Source organism: Bactrocera tryoni, chromosome 3 (genome assembly GCF_016617805.1).
Source record: "Bactrocera tryoni isolate S06 chromosome 3, CSIRO_BtryS06_freeze2, whole genome shotgun sequence".
NCBI classification, from domain to species: Eukaryota; Metazoa; Arthropoda; class Insecta; order Diptera; family Tephritidae; genus Bactrocera; species Bactrocera tryoni.
Genome location: NC_052501.1, coordinates 28416602 through 28442472, shown reverse-complemented (window position 1 = coordinate 28442472; position 25871 = coordinate 28416602). Strand labels below are relative to the sequence as shown.

General features: G+C 30.4%; 2 protein-coding genes across 5 annotated transcripts in view; one reads left to right on the top strand and one right to left on the bottom strand.

The window, feature by feature from the left end:
- Positions 1 to 19882, top strand: part of LOC120770480 — a 30367-nt gene extending 10485 nt beyond the window's left edge. For 2 of the 3 annotated variants that reach the window (XM_040097988.1, XM_040097987.1), the window contains 4 exons: positions 16804 to 17628; positions 17703 to 17850; positions 17913 to 18065; positions 18857 to 19882. In XM_040097988.1, the coding sequence (XP_039953922.1) occupies positions 16874 to 17628; positions 17703 to 17850; positions 17913 to 18065; positions 18857 to 18973 (1173 nt within the window). In that variant the 5' untranslated portion in view covers positions 16804 to 16873 and the 3' untranslated portion in view covers positions 18974 to 19882. Of the gene's footprint in view, positions 1 to 9689; positions 10079 to 16803; positions 17629 to 17702; positions 17851 to 17912; positions 18066 to 18856 lie in introns of those variants that run through there. The other variant, XM_040097986.1, reaches the window with a different exon arrangement.
- A 2713-nt stretch (positions 19883 to 22595) lies between these two features.
- On the bottom strand, positions 22596 to 25832 carry LOC120771900. Of its 2 annotated transcripts, none has more exons than XM_040100175.1 (6): positions 25161 to 25832; positions 24717 to 25097; positions 24558 to 24656; positions 24148 to 24495; positions 23104 to 24082; positions 22596 to 23005 (listed from the first exon to the last, which is right to left on the bottom strand). In XM_040100175.1, the coding sequence occupies exons 1-6, from the start codon at positions 25668 to 25670 to the stop codon at positions 22992 to 22994; spliced, it is 2331 nt and encodes a 776-aa protein (XP_039956109.1). In that variant the 5' UTR covers positions 25671 to 25832; the 3' UTR covers positions 22596 to 22991. The 2 variants fall into 2 exon arrangements, with proteins under 2 accessions (XP_039956109.1, XP_039956110.1); XM_040100176.1 differs by having other exon boundaries at positions 24567 to 24656.
- Positions 25833 to 25871: the final 39 nt, after the last annotated feature.

Sequence of the window (25871 nt, the reverse complement as noted above, 5' to 3'; positions counted from 1 at the left end):
TATTTTAATGCTAGTTACATTAAACTAATGCTCAGTGACCAACAACGCGCTTGAATATACGTTGTAATGTCATATGATGTTAGGTTACAGTGTGTAATTTTGATGCTTAGTGATCAACATCACACTGACATATGCGATGTGATGTGATATAATGTCATATGATGTTAGGTTAATGAAATTTTCATGTAATAATGTATGATGTGAGGAGTCATGTGATGCTGCATGGTGTGATATGATGACATGATGCAATATCATGTGATGTATATTATGTCATCTAATTACAATAAACTGATGCTTAGTGATCAACATCACACTGGCCTGTGCGATGTGATGTAAGGTAATGTAATATGATGTTAGGTTATGGGATACAAAATACAAAAGACATAACTCCTAAACCACTGAAGCTACATTAAGCAAATTTGCTGAGCCCAAATCTTATAAGAACTTCTACCGTCAGTGTAAAAATGGATGAAATCGGAGGACAACCACGCTCACTCCCCATATAACGGTACTGTTAAAAACGACTAAAAGCGCGATAAATCAATAACTAAACGCGACAGATACATTAAATTTTACCACCGAGATGGCATGAGAGAGCTTTATGAGAGCCGGTGTGAAAATTGGAAGATGGGCGTGGATTTCGACAAAATTTGGTACCTAGCATTTTGATATTCATATGTCTCATTGTAAAAATGGACGAAATCGGACAACAACAACGCCTACTTCCCATATAACACAATTTTAGATTCCACTTGATTCGTTCAGTTTCCAGTACGCATATCACGAAGCGTTTAATATAACGGGATAAAACTTTGCACGAAAAATGTCTTTAGTGTGTGCCACCTTATGACCAAAAATTGTCTACAGTTGACTTTTGATCGAAAATGTCGGTCAATGTGTGATATATATGTATGTATACCTGAAATTAGGGATAATCCTTATGCTATAACGGTATGTCTGTATGTCAAAAATGGGTTGAATCGGACCAATACTTCCCTTCGCCCCTATATATTTAATATAAAGATTTTCGGAATTCGGGGCGACTTTGTACCGCATATATCGCCCAATTTGTGAGTAATCTCAATGAAAGTAAGAGAGCGTGTTTTATTTATAACAGTGTATCTTTGTGCCCAAAATAGATAAATTTGAGCGAAAACTTGGCCTAGCCCCTATATAACTAATAACAGCATTTTCGAACATCCGGCGGACTTTACTTTATATGATTAGTTTTACACCTTATATTTAGTATCCCTGGCCTTGATTCTTGCAAGTTGCAAGAGTATAAAATGTTCGGTTGCAACCGAACTTAGCGCTTCCTTACTTGTTTCAAATATCATTTACCCGGCGAGTTTCATTATAATTTCTTGGTGCTTTTTTGTCACAATGTACTTTATGTTGTCTCCGACTTTTTCTTCTGGGTGTTACAAACTTCGTGTTCAGGGTATAAAAAATTAAAATACTCGTTTACCATTACCGCTCAAAAGGGTATGACAACTAAAGAAATCAAATAGCAATTAACGTTTTAACACACTTAAAAATCCGCTGTTGCTATCGCTGCTTTCCTCAACGGAAATTTCCAACTATTCACATATGAATGTTTTGTATGTGTGTATGCGAGTAAGCGACGCAAATGCAATGAAAAGAAAGAATCACGCATGCGCAACTAAACAACTAAGCCGTAAATGCAGTCAAAAGCGAAACGAAGATGACAGCGACAAACAACAGAAGCGTCCAAGCAATATCACGCTGTCGTTGAGAGGTTTTTGATTTTTGGTTTTGTTTTGCGAAAAAGTTTGCTGTAAAGCAGAGCAACAATGTTGATATTCAAAAAATCAAAAACCACAAATCCAGCACAAAACGAAACACACGCACACATATACACATTAAAACCAAAAAGCAAAAAAGGAAAAACAAAAAATGGGCAAAATGCTGGCATAAATTGTGCTGATCACGTTGCAATGCGTGACGATCACGCCGCGATCGGCTGACTGAAGCGCAACAAACTCACCTACTTGTTTTTTAAACTTTTTGTTTTTCGTTTAATTTTCTTTTGTTTATAAGTACTATATCTCAGCTGTGTTCCATCTAGCATATGGCAGGCTAACTGCGTGGCTCTCTCGCCGGTTTCCCTTTACTGTTCAGCGCGCAATATAAACGTACATATGTATATGTATGTATGTATACATACATATGCATGTATGTATGTACTTATGTGCAGGCGAGTGTATCTATTCGTTATGTAAATACGTTTGTATGTATGTGTTATGCACTTCTGTACATACATAAATACAATGTAATTGTTTATGACGATCGTTTCGTAAAATGCTTTTATTTTTATTTTTTGTTTCTCTTTTTCTCAATTTACCTTTGAGCGCTAAATTCTATTTTGTTTATGTTTTGCCGCTACTAATAGTGTAGCCAGTCCGGCTGCCGCTCCAATATTTGTACTTTGCCGCACAATGAGTCAATTGTGCTAATTAATTCAATCACATACATATACAATATTACATACACACATACACATCCGCATATTAACATATGTACATATGTATGTAAGTATATGTGCGAATGTAATTAGCGTTCTAGTTGCTAATCGCGGCCTTTGCATATACTATGCACTCGCTAACCCTGACAAGCAGCATCACCCACAACAAACCTACATATGGCTATAAATATACAAACAAGTACATACATATGTATATACATGTATGCTTAGAATTTGCATTTTTATATTTATAGAAAATGCAACGCGTTCCAAAGTACAACAGCTTGCGTATAAAAAATACAAATCTACATACAGTTGGAAAGCGACAAACACTCACACATACATACCTACATAAAGTATATGTATGCAAATGTGTTTTTTTGGCTTTGGTTGGCATGTGATAGCGGTGTGCTTCAGTCGGCTCATTTTGGCTGCGCTACGTGAGAAATGTATTGCTCACGCGATTAGCAAGCCTCAACGTCATCAGCATAACAACAACAGCAACGTCAAATGGTCTAATAGTAGGCATTGAACCAAAAAAAAAAGTTAAAATAAGAAATATCACGATTACTTTGGGATAGACGGCAATGCTTTGTGCGTGGTCAGTTTGTCAATAAGCGGTAAAATTAAAATGCTCTCAATTTCGGTTGGCGCGTTTTGGTTGAATTTGAGAAACAGAAAATAAAAATTAGATAAAAATAAGAAAAAACGTTAACTTTGGTTGCGTCGAAACTATAATACCCTTCACAAATACAAAAGATTCCTTACAAGCACTTTATTATTTTATATGGCAACTATATGCTATAGTGTTCCGATCTGTACCATTTCTTCGGATATTGTATCTTTGCCTTAGGCAATAATACATGCCAAAATTTCTTGAAGATATGTCTTCAATTCAAAATGCTTACCATACAAGTACTTTATTGCCATCGTTCAGTTTGTATGTTATTATGGTTCGATATCGGCCGTTCCGACAAATGAGTAACTTTGTAGTGAGAAACGCACGGATGTAAAATTTCAGATCGGCATTGGTTCGTATAAAACTGTAAAATAGCCGTATTTTCTCTTTATTTTGCTCCATGTTTGCGGCGCTATAACTCACGAACGACTTAAAAGAAACGACAAGCAATCAAACTCGTGTTAGCGCGTGAAATGAGCTTTCCACAAAGGTATAGCATGACCCGATGCGACGAATAAAACTAGAACTACGCGCTTTCAGCGCCAACTACCGAAAATACCGCAAAACTTTCTTGACAACCTATTACTTGTATACAGACAGACGGGCATGGTTATATCGACACAGCATGTCTCGCTGATCTTTTATATCTATATTTTATAGGAACTCTGTCGTTTCCTTCAAACAAACTTCGTGGCAAACCTAACTTACCCTGTTAAGGGTATAAAGAAACTATGCCTAGTATTCTTTAAGTCAACAATTGCTTGTGTTGATTTGCATTATTTTTGGCTATAATAATGAATATACGTAATACTTTGGCAGCTGTCGAAGGCAAGTGCGCTTGTTGCCACTCGCCAGTACAAAAATATTAAAATAGCGAAGATATAGAAGTTTCAAAATTATTTTTGGCCGAAAAAATGCCTAAACGAAAGAACCATCTGCAGATTCTAGTATTTTAAAATTAATAACCAGAATTTTTATAATAAAAAATCAGCAGATAGCGGTAATATTTAACATTATTAGAGATTGCATACCGAAATTAAACCGATGTCAACCTTTAAAACAGTTATAGTACAACATAACCTCGTTTAGTAGGAAGTCCGATATCCAATTCTGGGTGTGAAATACTGTTGTAGCATTAAAAGAAGTTTCTGTGAAATAGTAAAAATTAGTAAACTTGAAAAGATCATACAAATCTATATACATAATCATATACAAATCTGTATTAATACAATTACGAGACCCAGACTGCTTTTGAAGCATTCTCTGTTTGCTCTGATTTGTTGAAGTATCCTCAGGCTGTAAAATCAGAACTTGAAGAACGAGTTTCTATGATCGTTTTTTCTTTGGAAAAATTTCGAACCGGAATAGGTATCTTTATTTTTAAATTATCCTGTTATTCTTTGAAAATATGATACCGTTTTTGATCAATACTGAATTAAGCAATATGTTTGTTTTAATGAAAAAGTTATTTCAACTCTATTTAATGAATAATACCTATTAGATTGATACCCATTCAATATTATACACTTTAACGGACCTTTTTTGTACGGACATGGTAATATACATACGTAAAAGCATTTTTTAAAGCAAGCAAGCCGCAAAATTCATATCGGTTCTTTGAAAGGGGCACTAAAATTTGATTTGCATGTTAAGCCTAATCTTTAAAAGTTCAGCAAATTTCACAGCTGTCGGATAATTGGTCCGTGAGCATTTAAAGTGACGCACGAAACTTAAAAAAAACACACAAAATATTTTTTTATATTCGTTTTATAAAGTTTGCCGTTGAGGTCGATACTGTATAAAAACATAAAAGAAACCTATCGGACAAATCGTTTATGAATAATGGATTTGACTATCAAAACGATAGCAACAAAATACAATAGGATTAGGTTGAAAATGCCCAAAAGAAAGTACTAGAAAAGTCAAGGTCAAAGGAAATTTTGTTGAGATCTATCAACCACTGTTGTCATACACCAGATTGCAGTTGATGCGGAATAGGAATGCGACCCCCATTGATTTTTCCTGTTCACAAATCTCACAACAATTCTCGCTGAGAAGAATACTCAGATACCGAGGTCTATTTTGAACCAAAAGAATAATTTAAAATAAAAGTTTTATTGATGTAATGTAATCAACAATAGTTGATGGGTCTTGACAAAATTTACTCTGACATTGAATTTTCTAGTAGTATTTAACCGTTTTTAGGAACTTAAGTAAATCTTTGGCGACTCTCAACAGATCCTTAACACATTTCCGGATCATGAACGTTTTACCTACAAAAGTAGCTCGGAAAATTGGCATATCATTTACTTCTCTGTCAAGCTCGTAAACCTTCTTCATTAGCATTAAAGTATATAATCTTGCATGTACATACATATGTATTTACATATATACATATGTAGTTGATTGCCATAAATATAATATAATGGGTAGTTAAATATTTATAGCCGCAAATAATTGATTTCATTGTAGGATTATTCTCACATTCATAACATCACATAGAATGTTTATGTATACACTTGCACTTACATTTGTACATATTTCTATTTATAATTGTTGTGTATAAATAACAATGTTAACGAAATGAAAATGACTTTCTAAAATTTAATGACATAAGCAATAAAGTCTAGTAGTATAATATCCCTAAGCGATTACATGCTCGTAATAAGCACCGGCAAGCATATACTTAAGTATGTATACACATACTTAGGTGTATACATACATGATATGTTTGTATGTAAAGGAAGGCAATTTTTTTTAGACAATTTAAACCAGTTGCATTTTGCTATTTAGAAGCTGAATGTTTAATTGATTTATTGTTGCATTGTCAATTAATTATTTAACCTTTCACCAAATGTAAATTGTAGTTTCGAAACCCCAGATGTAGAATTAAATAATAGCGGATAATGTGGATATAGTAATTACATACATATGTATAAATGTTTGGAAAACTACAGTTGGAAATTTTTTGAAATTAAAAACAAAAAAATGTGAAATCCCATAAGTCTACTAATAAAAACTACAACTAAAATGTGAGATTTGAGTTCCCATAAATGTTGATTTAAACACCATTTACACAAATATTTATGTTACAATTAACACTAAACTTTGAACACTAAGGAGTACTGCATTTTTTATATTCAATAGAAAGCTTTCAGGAATCGGTTATTTCTAGTTTCTAGAAGTCTGATTTAGTTTTTGCTGCCTGGAGAAGATTGCAGACGCGGATTGAAAGTTGCGATTTTGGCATATAAAAAGATTAGCTCAGTTCAAATTTCGCCAAAAAAAATTGGTTATTTGAATTTTTCGCACAAATTTTGAGGTTATGTGAAAAAGTTGATTACACAAAAATTGTAAATCTTGTCATTATCTACAACTTAGCTGTAAAAATTGTTCCACAGGACGCGTAGTCTTGTCGAAAATCGAGATTAACCGATTTTGACACGTAAAACTTGGACTTTTCTGAATCTTTTGTTTTTTTCTATATTTAGACTTGAGAATGATTTAATTTAAAAAAATCTTAAATTAAATTAAAAAATATATTTAATTTAAAAAACAAAAAATGTTAAATTAAATTTACAAAAAAAAATATTAAATTAAGTTAAAAAAATATGTTTTTAAACATTTTTGGCAGATAATTGATAAATTTAAACAAAAAATATTTAAAAACATTAAAAAAAATTATTAAAATAAATTTAAAATAAATATATTAAGCTAAATTAAAAAAAATGGTCAATTAAGGTAAAAAGATATATATTAAGTTAAGTTAAAAAATATGTTTTTAAACATTTTTGGCAGATAAATGAAAAAATAAAAAGTTTAAATTAATTTTAAAAAATATTAAAATAAATATTAAAAAATATTAAAATAAATTTAAAAAAATATTTAATTACATTAAATAATAATAATAAATTAATTAAAAAAAAGCTAATAAATTTAAAAAATATTAAATTAAGTTAAAAAAAAATATTTTTTTAAGAATTTTTTGGCAGATAAATAAAAAAAATTCTATCAAGCAACTCAAAATGTGTTTAAAACGTTTTATAAATCACGAAATCCATTAAGGGTGACTCGTTTCGGGTGAAACTATAGCACAGCCCCTTTAAATAAAACGGTGATTTACGAAACGATCCCGACATTTTCAAAATTATGCTCACTCCTCTAGGCATAACTAAGTGCTAAATACGCGAAATTGGTCTTCTAGCCCTAACCTGTTTGAGCAAAGATGAGATAAAAATAGATTAAATATTAATAAAAAAAAAGAAGACCTTCAAACCAAAAAAAATTATGTTTTTGGGATATACTACACCAAATCTGGGAAATAAATTTCCGTTTTTATTTTCACTACTTTCCACGCAGTTTAGTTTGGCCCACATATATGTACCTAATTACATAAACATACATACATATGTACGTACATATGTATAAATTACCGACTAAAATATAATATTACAAGAGAATTTGAACCGCATCGAACTAGTTCTCATACAACTAGCGTTAATTGTTAGCCAATAGAAAACTCATTTAGGATCGTAGGCCATTGATCCTATTGTATCAATTTAGTAAGGGCAATTAATATAAAAGTTTAGAAGGAAAAATTTTTCTTGCAATCAGTCAAAGTGTGACGCTAGGCAATTTTTTACTTTTATACATTTTTGTTTCTGTGGAAGAGCAGTCTTAGGCAATGGAAATACAGCAATTTAGCCATCGGAAAAAGCAGTATACCTACATACATATGTACATATGCATATGCTATTATTATAACTGGCATTGCAACCGAGCTGCAGTATAAGATTGAATTGGCATATCTGTGTAAATATGAATGTGTGCATGTGCAGACAACCGGGAAGACTTATAAAAGAAGACGGGTTGGCTCAAGATCATCCAAAGCATGCATGTCTACGTACAATTATGTATGTACATATATACCAAGAGAAGAGTATTTATTGCAACACAAGCACACGCATGCAGCTACACAACATACATATAAACAGACGATATGTACTTCATGGACAAAAATATGCATACTTACGTACATATGTAGATACAATGAGTTTCATATATACCAATAATGCATAAAAAGGCCAATAGATAAATAAATAAACAAGTACAAGTTCTCGAAAGCACACATGGAAAAGCGCAAAAGGTAACAAAAAGCAAGCAAAACGGCAAACAAGCGCATGTGTAAGCGGCGTGGAAGGTAGAAGTACAGGGTTTTCCAATAAGTATGATATGATTTCTTAAAAAAAACACACACACTAATTGTTAAGGAAATTTAAATGTTTTTTTTTTTTTTGAAGTGCGAAGTACAATCGACACAATTTAGTTCGGAATATATCATCATTCAAATGGCCTCCACGACTTCCGACTTCTTTTGCAGAAACGAATTCAATTAACCCAACTTTCGAGTACTTTGTCCACTAAGAAGAGAGTCTGATTTATTGCTAAAGACTTCAAACACTTGCTTCAAATAACTACACAAAAAGTTGTGTATTGGTGTTAAATCACTACTTCTTGGAGGCCATTCCATGTCACAATTTCTTAAAATAATCGAATCTTCAAACTTTTCTCGCAATAATTCGGTTGTTGCACGGCCTGTGTGGCACGTAGACCCGTCTTGTTGGAATCAGAAGTTGTCAAGATCAACTTCTTCCAATTGCGGCCATAAAAGGGTGGTTATCATCGATCTATACCGCTCTCCATTATAAGTAACGGTGTCACCAGCTTCTTTTCGAAAGAAGTATGGACCAAAAACCACTACACAAATTGTCAATTTAGGCGAATGTAATGGTTGTTCATCGAAGAAGATGATTTTCTTAAAAAAATCGTTGCCGTTTCAAAGTTGTTCCAAGAGAAAACAGCAAATTCACGACGTTTATAATGGTCCAAAGGCTTCAGTTCTTAAGTGTGAACAATTTTATATGGATGCAAGCCCAAATCCTTTCTCAAAATCTGCCAGGTTGTGCTTTGAGACAGTCCCAATACTTGAGAACGTCTTAGAATCGACAAATTGCGGTCTTAAGCAACACTTTCCTAAAAGGCAGCAATATTTTCATTTCTTCGAGTAGTTCTTTGTGTTATTGACACTTCAACATTATATAAAAAAGATTATAACGACCATAAATAAAATAGCAAGAGCGCACGAAATGTTCCAATTGGAAAACGATTATTTTGATAATAAAATTGAATAATTTTTAAGCGTTTTGAGTATGTCTTCCATGAAAAAATTGTAAAAATTACTGAAGATAATGAAAAAAAAATTACAGATCATGACATATTAAAACTGGCCGAAACGATATTTAAAAATCGTACCATGCCTATTGGAAACCCCGCTACTTACAAAAGCTTCCATATACAAGTGTGTTTGTACGACACATGCTTATGAGTTTGCACGTCTTTCCACAAACACATATGAATGTATGTATGTAGATAAATGTACATACATATATCAGACATTTAGCCGATGTATGACGAGTTCGCCACCACGGTACTGCCACACTCCACATTTGTGGCTCTCATAAGCGCAAGCAAGTTTCAGTTGTATGGTATTACTACGCCTGAAAGCATCAGCCTAAATTAGCGCTCTTAAATAATAGACTTCCATAATTATTACAAAGTAGTCCTTTGTGCGCATCATAATTTGTGTTTTATTATCCTGAAAGGACATTATAATAAACAACATACAGAGAAAGAAAGTGAAGTGCCAGTGAAGAGCAAATTTTATCTAATGGACAGCAGAACCACAAGCACACAAACGTTTATGCAAAATAATTACAAAACATTTCTTTAGTTAATTGAAGGGTTGAATTACGTGTTTTTCTAGTGGTTAATTATTTTTTTTAATAAAAGTGTAAAATAATTGTATACAAAATGCCGGTTGATATATGCAGTCGCCCCACATTTACGCTGGAGCCGTATGTATAATTTTTTAAGTTCATGTTAATATTTTTAGTAGTAATAAAATAAAAAATAGTTAATTTAATTACTTTTGCTCGATACAAATTTAATACACTATATTTAGGAAAATATTTAAATAATTTGAAATAAATTAAATAATTCCAGAATTTTCTTATATAAATTTTTTTTTATAATAATTCAAGGTTTTTTGAAATGGTTTTTAATATTTTACCAAAGTTAAAATTTTTGAAAAAAAATTTAAGACTAACATCAAATGTTTTTTTAAATAATTTTTAATGTATTTTTAAGTATATTGTATTGAATATCTGTATATTTACGAATATATTAAATATTTTAAATAAATTGAAATTTTTTTAATAATTTGAGGATTTTTTTAGTTTTAAAATTAAAAAAACAGCTAATGAATTATTAAATATATTGCATCAAATATCTGTATATTTAGGAAAGTATCAAATGTTTTAAATACAGTGAAATTTTTTTAAAAATAATTTGAAAATTTTTGTAGTTTCAAAATTTTAAAAATTTGTGGTATTTATAACTTTAATATTTTAAAATAAATTAAAATTGTTTATAATAATATTAACTTTTATGGGTATATGTATGTATTTTCGCAAAAAATTAAGAAGTTATTATATTATATTAACGAAAATAATAAATATTTTAAAAAATTTAAGAATTTATTTTAAATAATTATTTTTTTTAAATATTTTTTAACATTTTACCAAAATTACGATTACAAAAAGAAATTAAGACTAATATTTTAAAATAACTTAAATTGTTTAATAATTTTTAAGGTTTTATGAAATATATTGTGTAAAATATCCGAAAGATATTAAATATTTCAAATAAATTGAATTTTTTTTTTTAATAATTTGAGAACTTTTTTCAAATAAATTAAAATAGTTTTTCATATTTTACCAAAGTTACAATTTTTGAAAAACCATCATATTTTAAAATAACTTAAAATTTTTTAATAATTTTTAAAATTTTTTAAATATATTGCATCTTCACGAAGGTATTAAATATTTTAAATAAATTGTTTTTTTTAATACTTTGAGAATTTTTTTAAATAGTTTTATAATTAAAAAAAATTAAGACTCTAACATTTTAAGATAACTTCAAATATTTTATAATTAATTTTTATGTACCTATGTATATATTTACGAAAATATTAAAACCAAAAATTATATTATATTTATGTTTTATTGTTATTTTAGTTCATTTGATTTCTTAAATTGTTTTAATTTTTTTTAAATTACTTTTAATATTTTAAATTAATTTCAAAACATGTTTTAAATAATTTTTATTATTAAAAATTTAGTTTTTTATAAAATAAGATGATTTAAACTTTTAAAATATGTCTGTTTGCTCAAAGTAATTTATTTCATAAAAATTTTACTAAAAATAAATAAAGCATAAATAAAAAAATATATATTTATAAAACATAGAATATATATATTTTATAAAAAATATATAATATATTTTTTAATCTATTTAGTCAAAGTTGCTAGTCATCAAAGAGCTTACTTTAGAAGCTAATTCTTTTATTACTTTAATCAACATTTTAACAACCTCAATCAATGTACGCGCATGCTTCTTAAAAACATTTGCTATTAAAGTCTTTTTTAAGAAGAATATTAGAAAGAACAATAATAGTTTTTCCATTCTCTAAATTGGCGCAACTAACCAATCACATTTTGATTGTTGGTTTTTATGTTTATAATAAACAAAAGTGTAAAGTTCACATAATGGCAATGGTAATTTTCCTAATTGATCATAATATTAAAGAATATCATACATAAATATAAATCATAGGGTGGTCGATTATTGGACTTTAAAACAGGCACAAATGAAAATGAAAAATATTGTATGTATGTATGTATGTATAATCAAGATTTAAAAAAAAATTCACAGAACGGTGATATTTTATTCTAATATCTATGCTGAAGCCTCTATAACGGAACCCAACTTAATGCATTATCAGAGGGTTTAGTTTATATCCGAATAAGTGATTTTCTTTGCAGTGTTTGTTCGTATAATTTTTTCCTAAGCGCTCCGAAATGTAGGCAATATATTCTGTAGTATATTTTTTATATTCGACTTAAAACATTCTCGCCTCACCCTAGTACGAATACTATTTTACATAATAAATATGTCAAAGCAAAGGTTATTTCTTGTCAATTAAAATTGTTGTTTTTTTATATACATATGTATTTTCATATAGAGGAACTCATATATTTTATGTCATTACAATTATGTCTGTCACGAGTCAATTGTAATTTATTTAATATGCTCATGAGCCAGCAAGAAATGCAATAAAGAACAATTACTGATCGCAACAACAACAAATATGTTTACTGCTGCGATCATTGATCACCTTGAATTGGACAAGGAAAATTGTGTGACAAACACATACATATGCATGTATGTATGTATATACATCTACCATGCATAAGTAATTAAATGCAACTAATCAGGAAGATATACAAAATTATAATAAACAAATATTGCAATGCGGGTCTGTTAATATCCGCAAATGCTCACTATAAGTATCTAAACACATATAATGCGATAACTTGCAATTAACGAGTGCATAGATAACATTTGATTAAATCTAACAGCTCTCAAAAGAGGAGTATGCAATACAATCGCATGAATAAAATGTTTTAATTAAATATTATATACAAATATACATATATGTATATATGTATGTATTATATATTAAATGGCTATAAGTGCCTGTTTCTGTTTTGATAAATAAAAATCCAATTTGCTGACGCAATTGTCATGGGCTTATTGCAAATTTTCATTAAATCCCTTTTCATCAATAAGTACATTAATGCATGTTTATCCTGTTTGAAGTGGGTTCAAGAGCGTGTGGGTTATTGCAGATAAGAGCGGGCTCATAAAAACAAAAATAGTACCAGACTAGAAATTTAGATAAATACGAATTGCATTTATAGCAACTGTCATAAAATTTTTGGAATGACTGATTGTGATTAGTCGCTCGATGAATGCTTATGTGTAGTATACTGTCATATAAAAAAAATAGAAATAGAAAGTCATGAGTGTGTTTAAAAGCCGTTGGCTAGACACATTCGTATTTATGGCTTAACTACCGTTAGAAGCTGATAAAACACTTATGGCTAAGAATAGTATTTCTGCTAAGAATAGAAATGCCCATTCAACTTAATCATGCCTACTTACTAACCAAATCTCCTATCACTTACTTAATTTAATAAGACACTTATGACTTATGTAAGCATTCTACTGGCAGTGGCATACCGTAAATATAATTTAATGAGAGCGAATTCAATAAAATTAAATAATCCAGATAGGGTAACAAAAAGAAAAAAAAATAAGCAAACTAGTATTTTTTCTTAAAAACATATATGGAAAAAATGGTGAAATGGTTAAAAAAAACTTCTTTAAATAAATATATGTATGTACTTAAAATAATTTAACTAATAATAAGAACATAATTAAATTGTATCAAAAATGCAATTAAAAATAAAGTTTAACTAAAAAAAATTGGGTTTCAAAATAATTTTAAATATGCAAAAACGTATTTTTTATAAAAAAAATCTTAAAAAATTATTAAATAACTGTTACAAAATATACATAAAATTTAAAAGAACTAAAATTTAATATGAATTAAAATACTAAAATGAAAGTTATGACAAAAATAAGTATATTGGAAAAAAATATAAAATTCAAAGAATAAATTTTATTTACATTTAAATTTGTATTAGAATTAATATAAATAAAATAAAAACAAAAAAATAAAATAAAATGAATAAATAAATAAATAAAATAAAATATTAAATTAAGTAAATAAAAATAATTATTTAAAGCTTCACAAAAAATAAAGAAGTAAATAAAATAAAAAAACAATATACATAATATAATACGAATAAATAAATAAAATAGACAATCAAATTAAATAAAAATAATTATTTAAAGCTTCATAAAAACTAAATAGCAATAATTTATGTTTTTTTAATATTTGTAAACAACAACCAAGAAAATATTTTTAAAACTAAATATTGCAACGATACAACAAAAAAAATATTAAAAAAATGTTATCGAATATCCATATATTTTTTAAATCATTTTCCTATAGTAATGTCATAAAATTCCAAAAAATTAAAAAATTCTAAAGCTAGTAATTCAAAACAAATACATATGTACATAGATACATACATATGTTACAATAATTTTTTTTGTTAAAAAATCAAATTAAAAAAACAAGGCTTATATTTATTTTTACTTCTTTTATTCATTTGTTTCAAACGCAGTTTCCCAAAAAGTTATTAATTTTTAGTTGACGTTTTCTTATTCATATTGTGACGTCATAAAAATTACAAAAAATTATTAAAAAAATGAAGCTAAATATTCAAAACAAACATTATATTACAATAAATTTTGTATTGTAGGGTTTAAGGGTTAAAAATATACATATATGTACATGTACGTATGTACATATATTAAAGCACAAGAAATAATAATGTATGAGTATACATTTTTCTTTAAATAAAAAAAATATTTAAATAAACAAAAAAACATATAAGAGAAAATTTATGAAAAAAAATATTTATATTTGTAATGTAAATATTAATGAATTTAAAAAATTATTGTACATACATATGTATATTTAATTACCAAAAACTAAACACAATGTTTTCATAAATAACACGCGCATTTCGAAAACAAAAACAAATAACTTATATTATAGTTGCTGTGTCCAGAAACGTTTGTATTCAATGGAATATAAAACAATACACATACTTGTATGGTACAAATATGTACATAGTATATTTTTTCTTTATACTTGCATTACTAGCAATTGATGTCAGCAAATGCTTTTGAAAGCTCATTTCGTAATTCGTGCCAGATGGTAACAATCAGAATAAGCAATTTTCCGAATGCAACTGAGAAATTTATTACCTATCGCTCTTTAATTGTCCAAGTACACATTTATTCTTTAAATATGCCATATTTGTTTTTTTCTAGCTTATTAACAATTCTGTTTATAAATGTTAAACGATTTGTGTTTACCTTTAAAAGCAACAAAAGCAAAAAGCAATGAGTAAACAAAGTGAGCAGCCGGCGGCCACATGAACCGCGTGCACTTATACAGTCACTTGGCTATGCATGTGTGTATTCTCAATTACCAACTTTTAAATATTCTTGCGTGTTATCGTAACACTTAAAAATGCGCAGGTATTTACTTATGTCTGTAATCTTGCAGGGCCATTTTTTCGGCATGTTTTCATACACATTCTAAACAGATGACAACAAAGCACTTTCGTAAACACTCATACGCAACGTGACACTTATACCATTGCATATGTTCGTGTCATATGATAAATAGTGTCAATCATGTGTGTGGGTGCAGCGAACTTGAGATGTCGGTTTTTTCATTATCAAAGTAATTATCGTTAAAATTTTCATGACGCGTATTATTGCTTTGCCAATTAGATGACACTTGTAACTCGATAATAATAAAAACGATATACATATATACATATGTAAATAAATACAAACATATATATAGTATATATGTATACTATGAATATCAATACATCTATGCAATCGTAAATTAAAGGTCGTAAATAAACATACATACATATGTATGTATGTATCGATACACCCATAACGTATGTACGTCACGCATACTTATGCTATAGATATGTTACATTTACACACTTACTTCCAAATAATATATACATATGTACATACATGTTTATTTTGCACATACATGATTTTGCAGGTGTAAGCATGTTTTTAGTTATTTTGAAGGCACTTGTTAAATAAAAAAAATTGTTGCTTGTAAAATTAGATTAAAAACCCTTTACGAGCGTTTTTGGCCTTCAAAAATGTAATGGAAATATAAATAGCTTAAAACTAGAATAGAATAATGATTACGGAAGTCATTAGAAGTAAGTACATACATACAAATGTACATACATATCTTTGTATTGACAAAGATTATACTTACATACAATATATGTATGTATATATGTACATATGTATATAATATTATACATGGATACATTTATGTACATACGTATATACAGAATCACTGGCATCTTAACAACAAAACAACATGCGAGTCTTTTCAAGGAAACATTTTTTGTTCTAGGAAAGTATGATTTTAAAAAAAACAGATACCGAAAAAAACTGTAAAATACTTTTTTCATTGAATGTTGTTTAATTTTAAGAAATCATTGTTAAAATTTTTAAATTTTTAATGCAATTTATTTTTTAATTAAATTAAACTTAATATTTTTTTAATTTTGAACTCAAACTCGTAATCCGGACAATTAAAGCATTCAAGTTTATTGCTAGTAGTATTTTTCACGATTATGTGAAATAAGATTGTCAAGCGCTTTAAAGTGGTATCTAAGGTAATATATAATATTTTTTTAACAAATAAAGTGTCATGTCGATTAAATAAAAAAAAACAAGGCTGAGTGCAATCAATTCTAGATCCTATTGTTTACTATACAAATGCTTTCTTAAAAAATTATCGTAAGAGAGCCACTTAAGTCAGGTGATTTCTATTTGCAATTCAACTTCTGAACAAATAACTGTTAATGCCAATAGCAACATAGCAAATTTAAAAATAAATTTAATACTTTTTATCTTCTTTTTATAATCTAAGCAATTTACCTACTTATTTAATTAATATAAAACTATATTTAATTTTTATTTGCAGTGAGTCCAGCTCTGTAGCCGCATCGACCGCAGATACCTCGTCGCTACCACCCAGAGAGAAGCCACGCAACATGAACAAACTCTGTCGTCAAGTGTCAATTGAGTCGCCCGGACCGGTGGTGAAGAATTGTGTCTTCAACTTTTTCGTACCTATCGAAGACACACCGCCACAGGGTGCACGCATCAAGATTGTTTATGCCGGTGCGTGCTTCCGTCGTCGCGATCGTTCCGCTTCAATTACCAGCATGTCGTCCGTATCGTCAGATTTAAGCGATTATTGTCCGACTTTGCCCGCCCAGTCGTCACCTGCACATCAGATGCGTGAAAATCCCGCACATCAAGGTCTACGTGAGGGTACCATTTATGCCGGTTATGAGGTAGCCGGTGTTATCGAGTCGCTCGGCTCCGAAATCACAGATGCCAACAACTATGGCCTACGTATTGGTCAACGTGTTGTCGTTTATCCATTTGATGAGGCACCAGCCGGTTATGCCGAATTAATGGTTGTACCCGATCTCAAATATATAGTACCGATTCCAGATAATTTACCACTAAGCATTGCTGCTCTATTGCCGACTGGTGCTTTGTTGGCCATGAATGCCGTCTTCAAGGCATACGAAGTGGTTACAGAATTGTCGAAGAAGCGTCCAGCTGAGGAGGCAAATAAGAAATTTAAAATACTTATTGTCGGTACCGGTGGTTTGGCGTTGTGGGCTGTACGCATCGCAACACACCACTTTGCCTCGACTGGCGCCAACAATTATGTGGACGTGACTGTCGCCAGTCTGCGGGATGAGGGCTTCCGCTTGGCCACAGAGATTGAAAAGTAATTTAATGCGAGAATTAAAGAAAGTTGCGCAAAACAAGCTAAAATCATTTATTTATTTTTTTATTCAACAGTGTCAGCGTTGTGCAGTGGAATGAATGCCTCTATGAGCCACAACTGATTGAGCGCACCAAGGATGTGTGCGGCGGACCGGTGGATGTTGTCATCGATTTCGGTACAACATCTCGCAGTCTGCATCGTTCAATGCACTGCCTGTCTAAGGTAATTAATTGTAGAATTTCATTAAGTAACGGTAAATACAGTGTGTTATTGCGTTGTTTTAGGGCGGCGTTGTGCTTATGAGTGAGGATGTGGCTGAGAAATTGATGCCCAAATTTTCACGTTTGTCAATCGAATATCAGCAAGAGATTATTCCCATATCAAACGGTACAGTGGAACAGCTGCACGAGTTAGTACAGTTAGTGGCTAGCAAAACGGTGAGTAAAAATTAGAATTAGTTGACTTTGTTGTTGTGGTTAGTTAATTGAATGGGAAGTTAAATGGAGCTAGGTCCGTAGTATTTTTTGGCATTATCCTTAGTCTCTCTGGTTATATGGATAAAACATTTTCGACCTAAAAGATCTTCGAAACTTTCATTTAAACTTAAAAGCTTAGCACTTGATGTTTCGATAATTTTTCTTACCAAAGGTCACGTTAGACTAACCAAAACACTGGTACGAACTTATGCGATGACTTGTAATACAAATTCGGAATGCTTTATGAGAATTAGCTAAATAATACAGAGACAGAAACGTCCTCCAGTACAACTTGCACAATGTTTTATGGATTTTCTTAAGAACTCCCTTTCTAATAAGCATTATTTGTCGGTACACTGAATTAACCTAACTTTATTTATTAAATTCAAAAACAAAAAGAAATTATTACGTCGTTGTTGCACACCATTTCCAGTTCTGAACGAAATAATTGTTACAGGTTATGTAACAATCGTACAGGTTATGTAAACCACGCATGTATGTAAATAAGTATGTATTTGGATTAATAAAAGATGCATGCAAAGGTGAATAGTGGAGCTGTGTAAAGTCAAATTACAAGAGCTACAAAATTGATGAAATGAAAATTGTTTTTTTTTTCTGTCTTCAACATGAATATCTTCTAAACTAAACCCTTCATTTTGAGGCGACTTAAAACTTATAAAATATATCATTTTTGATAGTATCCTCAAAAAATAAAAATTTGTTAATTTGAATATTTTTTTATATATTTTCAGATCGAACCCATACCACATTCGGTGTTTCCCTGCGAACAAGCAACAGAGGTCGTGCAGAAACTATGCACCTCCGAGATACCCGGTCGTGCCCTATTGAAATTTCACGATATCGAATAGATCACAACTAACCGAATGTCACGGCTGTAACGGCGACATCACAAGTATTTCTTTCACAACTCCACTCCAACCGCAAGGAATGGTATATGGACGCGCGATCCTACGCTGGCATATAATGATTATTTAACACATAACCAACAGGAATTATTTGTATGTTTATTCTAGCAGAGGATAATAATATTTTAGATTTAAATCAGAAAAAAATTCAACAACAACAAATTTATAACCTTCATGGATAGGAAAATATGTAGCATTGGTCGTCAGCACAAAAGCCAATAAGCACGAGTAACCAGTGTAATTTAACGAAAAAAAATTGGTGTACAAAAATTCTTTAAACCAGAAGTTTTTGTTTATAATACATACGATTTTCTAAACGCTTTTGACGACCAATGCAACATATGCCCACATTGTAATAACGGTTCATTAATGCAAATCACACACACACACTTAAGCATCACATATAGTGTAGGTACATAAGATATACATATACCTAAAACATGAAAACATGGTATTATCTAAAAAATATGCATTCATGCCAATATTGAAAACACACTCATCCGAAAAAACTATCGAAAAAGGATAACTAGCTATGTAGTAGCACATATGCACACACGCCTATGAACTCTCAAATATGTTTGCTGAAGTCGTAAAAATTTAAATTCTAATAAAAGTGACTGAATTCGTAGATCGCTCAGGGGCCAGCGGCATGAATGCAATACTTACATATGCACACATACATATATTTACATACATCTAAGTTTAATGGAAACACAAGATCATACATTATCGGAAATGTACACAAAATTCTGAACATTTGTTGGCTTCTTGTCGCGTTTAACGAAAAGTGTAGTTTTTACTTTTTTATTCACCAACTTAGACGGTTCATCACAAGACCCAAACATACATATACACACACATACATACAAATGTAGACGCGCAGTGTAAGAGCTTTTAGTTTTTAAGTTAGTTGCAATAAAACGCTTTCATTAGTGTTGATTTTCTTATTGCTTTAAGCGCAACAAATATTATTGCATACATACATACATATATATTTGTCAATATTATGTATATGACTTCATTTATTGTGATTATAAAATTAATGCTTAATTATTTGGTTTTTTATTACTTTTTTATTATTTATTTCATTCATATACATAAAAATGTAAAAATATTATCACTTCTCCCCTCCCCCCCCAACCAAAATGTATTAGTATGTGAATTGGTAATTCATTTTTAGTTGTACTTTCAATAATTAATTATAATTACTTGCTTGTGATTATTTTATAAACGTTATATTTTTGTAAATAATTAATTATATATATGTACCTATATATTTATATATATATACACATACATTTATACATACATACTGTGTGTTGACGGATTTATAATTTTAGTTTGTAATTATTAAAAAATTTATTCTCAGTGCATCGTACTACACAATGAACAAATACATATTAAAAAAGAAAATAAAAGTAAAGAAATAAAAAATGTAATAAAAATTCAAATCCTTGTAGCTGTTTCATATTAATTTATTATAAACTGTTAATTCTATTATTAAACCGCTATTTATGCTGGTACATAACTACAATTTGTACTATTTCAAATTAAATATTATTCAAAGTTATTGATCAGCTGGCAGAATTTGTTGTCATAAGCGGCGGAAAATTTTTGCAGTGTTGTATGTACAAGAATTTAAGGTAAAATTTATTAAATAAAAACCATTAAAATCAAATTGTTTCAGTTTTCTTTTGTGAAATGAAGATGGAAGATGCAAAGCAAGCAGTGGTGATCCAGTTGTTGCTTATAAACGATCTTTGGACAAGATACATTTTAGCAAGGTTAGAAAACTTCGTAGAATTTGGATGAACTTGCAAACCAGAATTGCAAAGCAAGTCTGATATGGATGCTAAAACAGCGAATAATCCGTAATACAGCACATGTTTTTAACAAACAAGAAAAGATTATTAATAATGTTTCCAAACTATTTGTGGATTTTTGAGCCCTCCTAATTTCGCAGACTTGACTTAAATAAATTAAGAGAGTTTAAAACAAGTAAAAACGGTCACTTTATGATACACCGAAGCTATATACCCTTCACAGGTGCATGTCTTATAGGATAAAAGGGTAAAAAAAAAGAAATTTATTCTGACTTGGATCGGTCAGTTTGCTTGGCTGCTAGTATGCTCGGATATTATAGTGTTGTCTCGCACAATAATCTATGCCGAATTTCGTGAAGATATCTTGTCAAATAAAAAAGTTTTCCGTATGGGGAACAGATTTTGATCTGTCAGCTTGTATGGTAGCTATGTGCTATAGTAATTACCTATTCAGGATTTAAAAAAGCTCAAAAATAACAATTGCTTTATGAATCAGAAACATTCAGCATTGTTCTGTACATACCCAAAATATGTCATTCAAGTCAAAAGTTATCGATTGATACTACATATGTATCTACCTATTTGTAGATCCCTTTAATTTATCCACGAATACAACCCATACAACACAATCAAATCAAGAAGTAATTAGTATAACGGGATACAATTTTGCAATAATAATTATTTTAAAGTATGACCAAATCCAACCAAAACTTTTCAAGCCCCTAGGTACCGAATATGTGGACCCCAGTATCTATAGTTTACTTTTGACCGAACATATCGGTCAACGTGTGAGATATACATTTGAAATTCAGAGAGAATCCTTTCCCGACAATAGTAATTCTGTGTATGAATAAATGGGTTGAATCAGGTCAATACTTTCCTGAGGCCTCACATACTTAATATAAAGATTTTCGAACTTCCAGCTGACTTTGATTCATGCAAATTGCAAGGTATAAAATTTTCGGTTGCACCCCCAACTTAGCCCTTTCTTATAGCCTTGCAGACGAGCAAAATTAATGCGCATTAAGAAATGCTAAGGTGCATTAAAAATTTATGGTGGCAGGCGGCATTTAGACAGCTGAGTGTGAGATTTGTTTATTCATTTAAAAAAAAGTGAAATAAAAATGGATAAGAGGAAATTATTAATGGCAATTTTGGTATTTTTGGAAAATTAATATAAAATTAACGAAAAAATTTATTATTAAATACGTTGAAAGATAGTAAAGTGCAATTAAAAGCAATACTTGATTGTAACGCGAAAAAGTTAGAAATATTAGAAAAATTGTTAGCAAACTGTGCCATTTTTTGCCACATAAAAATATTAAAATTTGTTTTTGTTAACATACTTGCACATAATTTAATTAGCAACATAAAAACTGTTTACCTCTGATGCTGTAAATACAGAGAAGGCGGCAGACTTCAAGCAACATCTGTCAAACAATAGAAAAAATTGGCCATTTTTGGGCAGTGTTGCATACTCAAATTTGGTAAATTCAGCTAAATGCACGAAATTTTTGTGCATTACTAATTTGCATTAACAACTCGCAAGTCCGGATATGTTTAACTACTTGAAGATATTAAATGGATTATAAAAAAAATCAATTGTGATAGCTCTTAATAATATTCTTAACATTGCTCGTAGATAAGTGAACTGTTTACCAGAGATAATTTTTTATTTATATAAAACAGACTCCCGACAAATATTTTAATTGTAAAATGTAAAAAAATCATAGTTATAAGCATTTAATATTAGCACTACGTTTAGATTTATCAAATTATTATTGATTTATTACTAAAATATAATTATAAATAATATAGATATATACTAGTTTCAACTGGATGTCCGGTCAACAGTGCAGTCATTTGGAAACTCAAATATATACTTATTAATATATATATAAATAAAGTAGTTTAGAAATCGTCGATGATGGGAAAGGGAGGTGGCATAACGCACAAAAAGGTATGTCTACAAATATGCGAGAGATGTATCCAGAACACACTCGTAAACCATTTAACTATGACAGCCTCCGTCAGTAAAGTTTATAACGTTGATATTAATTCTATATGGAAACGTAATGTAGAACGTCAGTATGTTTACGTTTTATACATATAGAATGTTGTTGAAAAGTTTAAGCGTATCAAAGAGAAATTTCTAAAATTGAAAATTTCATAAAAACAATTACTACATAAATGAAAGTATTATATATTTTATAAATATATGTATATTTTATAATTGTTTTATGCACTTACCATTAGCGTCGCTATCATCCTCTTCTTCTTCACTTATAATATTTAAAAAACTCTCTTGTTGTTTAGCTTTTTTATGCGTCAGTTTTTTATGTGAATTCAAAGCAGAAATACGATGAAAACGCTTACCACAAATATTGCATTCATATTTCTTTACGTCCGAATGTAATTGTTTGTGTCGGAAAAGTCCATGTATGCTGGTAAATCCTTTGCCACAAATATTACAAATTTTATCCCGTATATTCAGATGTGCACGTACATGATCGTCAAGTTGACGTTTTCGAAAGAAGTCCTTTGGACACATGGTGCACTTGAAGCGTTTCAAACGTTCGTGCATGATCTTCACATGCTCGGTCATTTGATGTTTCAGGCGAAAACCTTTACCGCAATGTTCGCAAACGCATGTATGCTCTCCCGTATGAACCAATGTGTGTATTTCCATATCACGACGCGTGGCAAACCCTTTGGAACAATATGCGCAAAACCATTCAAATTGCTTGGTATGAGCGCGGACTTCATGTTCAACTTTCAGAGCTCTTCGTTCGAAGCGTTGTTCGCAATGTTCACATTTATGTGGCAGTTCACCAATATTGTGCTCTTTTAGCATATGTGTTTGTAAGGTGGAATAACTGCGCAATATTCGTTCACAAATCAGACACTGCAGATTGTTATTTGAAGTTGGTAAAAAGCTACAGCGCTCTAAAAACTCCTGCTCCATGTTGTTAAGGGAACCGTTTAGTAAATTCTTGCGTTGCAACGTATAATAATGATGCTTAAGCCGAGAAATTGCATAATAAATCTCATCATTATTCAATTCAACATTGTAAATTTGTTGTAAATTTTTTGCAATTTCTTCGTAAGCCTGTCGACGTACATTTAATACGGAATAATTGGGATCGCTTTTGTCCCATAGTACAGGATGCATAGCGCAGAAATCAATGAAGCCCAGCGTAAAATCATCGACTGTTTGAAACGAAATTTTCTGCAATTAAACACAAAGTGATTTAGTGTTAGCAACCATAATGTATTATTTAAGGAATTACTCACACGATATGTGTAAGTGCGTTTTAGGAGTACATCATCCAATTCTGCACCTGCCAAAAATGCGCAGCTGTCATAATAATATTGACGATTAGCATTCAAGGTGTTCCGCGTAACCACACATCTTTTATAAAAGCTGTACAAACGTCTTATTTCGGTTGTAATTTTTGCCTCCGTAAGGGGTATACTGTAGTTAGAAAGAAAATAATCTTTCAACTTATTTATTGCTTGTAAACGCTCTTTTGGGTCATTATAAGCAGGGTCTTTCGAATCCCATAGACAGGACTGTTCTCGGAGACCTTTTATAAAATCAGAGGTGATTTTATTACGTATCGAAAACCTAACAAGTGTTTGCTAAGAGAATAAAATTATGAAATTAGCGTCGACAACAACAACATGTACATGCTTCTACATACAATACTTACCGTTTCAATCAATTTACTTTGAAATGCTTCGCCATCGGAGGAGCCATATCCACTTTGTGAGCCTTCGTTAAAATCATTATCGCCTATAAACTTAAATTATCAAAGAAAAGTATATTATATGCATGCTAGGAAATTGAATACAAAAATTACCTTATCACCTTCTCCATCCAAAGTTTCAGACTTCTCACTTTCATCTTCAGTTATAACAAGATGTGGTTTATTTATTGGTTTCAAAAATGCACACATTTCGAAATATTTCTCTTCAATATCTGAAATCTCTATTCCTTCTTCTAACCTTCTCGATATATCACAATATTGTAAATGAAGTTGTGTCAGACACTCTTCTAAATCATCCATAGATATATGTACGTTATGTGTTGCAAGCGATTTTAACATTTCTTGCCTCTCTTTAAATTTTACATTTTTCTTATTGGATGCATTTTTATCCAAAATCCACAATGATGGAAATTTTCTATATATTGTTATAAGCTGTACGGTGACTTCATTATCAATATTTAAATTAACTGTAACCTATAAATATAAATCATTTACAAAATAATTGTTTTAAGATAATAGAGGTCATTTTTCTCTTACATTTTTAATTTTTTCAGCTGTAACACAATTACTTAATTGGTCATGCGAATCTTCAAAGGTTTCGTTTAAAAACCGATTAGTTGGGGATGGCGAGTCCTCTCTATTTGAGAGCACATTTTCGGCCTCTTCCGCTAAGGAGTCTTCGTCCATTTTATTGTCGGAAAACAAATTTCCGAAATCATTATCGACACAATCATTTTTTCCTTCCATTAGAAAAGCGCTAGTAGGAGCTTCCCTTTCGTTTGCAGGTAGGGCTTCGGTCAGACACTCCACAGGGTATTCCTCACTTTGTTCACAGGTCGATGACAATGTTTCTTCAGTGCATTCAAAAAGCCAATGCGCCTCATCTTCAATTTCATTATGAAATTCTTTCAAATGTTGTAAAAACGTTGACCAGTGACCATATTTTTTATCACAATGGATGCATTTTAATGCAAAGTACTTATACTGCCTTGTTGCCAAAATATAGCCACAAGGTTTAAGCTCCGCTAAAATATTAGCATTACTCATTATATGCACGTACCAACGCCGTATTGAATGTTGTATTAAATACTGTTCAAAAGCGTTAAATATTTAATTTTAAATTTTAATAGTTCGAAACACTTAAACATGCACTTAAATATAGAAAACCATTTTTTCCCACCAAAACAATAAAAATTAGCGGGAGTCTTCTTCTTTTTGCAGTGAAACTCACACTCTGAAGTGAGTTTA

Excerpts from the sequence above, each read along its gene's own strand:
- LOC120771900 (XM_040100175.1), bottom strand. The coding sequence starts at position 25,670 with ATGAGTAATGCTAATATTTTAGCGGAGCTTAAACCTTGTGGCTATATT. Across the intron at positions 24,496-24,557 it reads TGATTGAAACGGTAAGTATT|CAAACACTTGTTAGGTTTTC; the intron begins GTATGTAGAAGC and ends TTATTCTCTTAG. Across the intron at positions 24,083-24,147 it reads AACGCACTTACACATATCGT|AAAATTTCGTTTCAAACAGT; the intron begins GTGAGTAATTCC and ends GTTTAATTGCAG.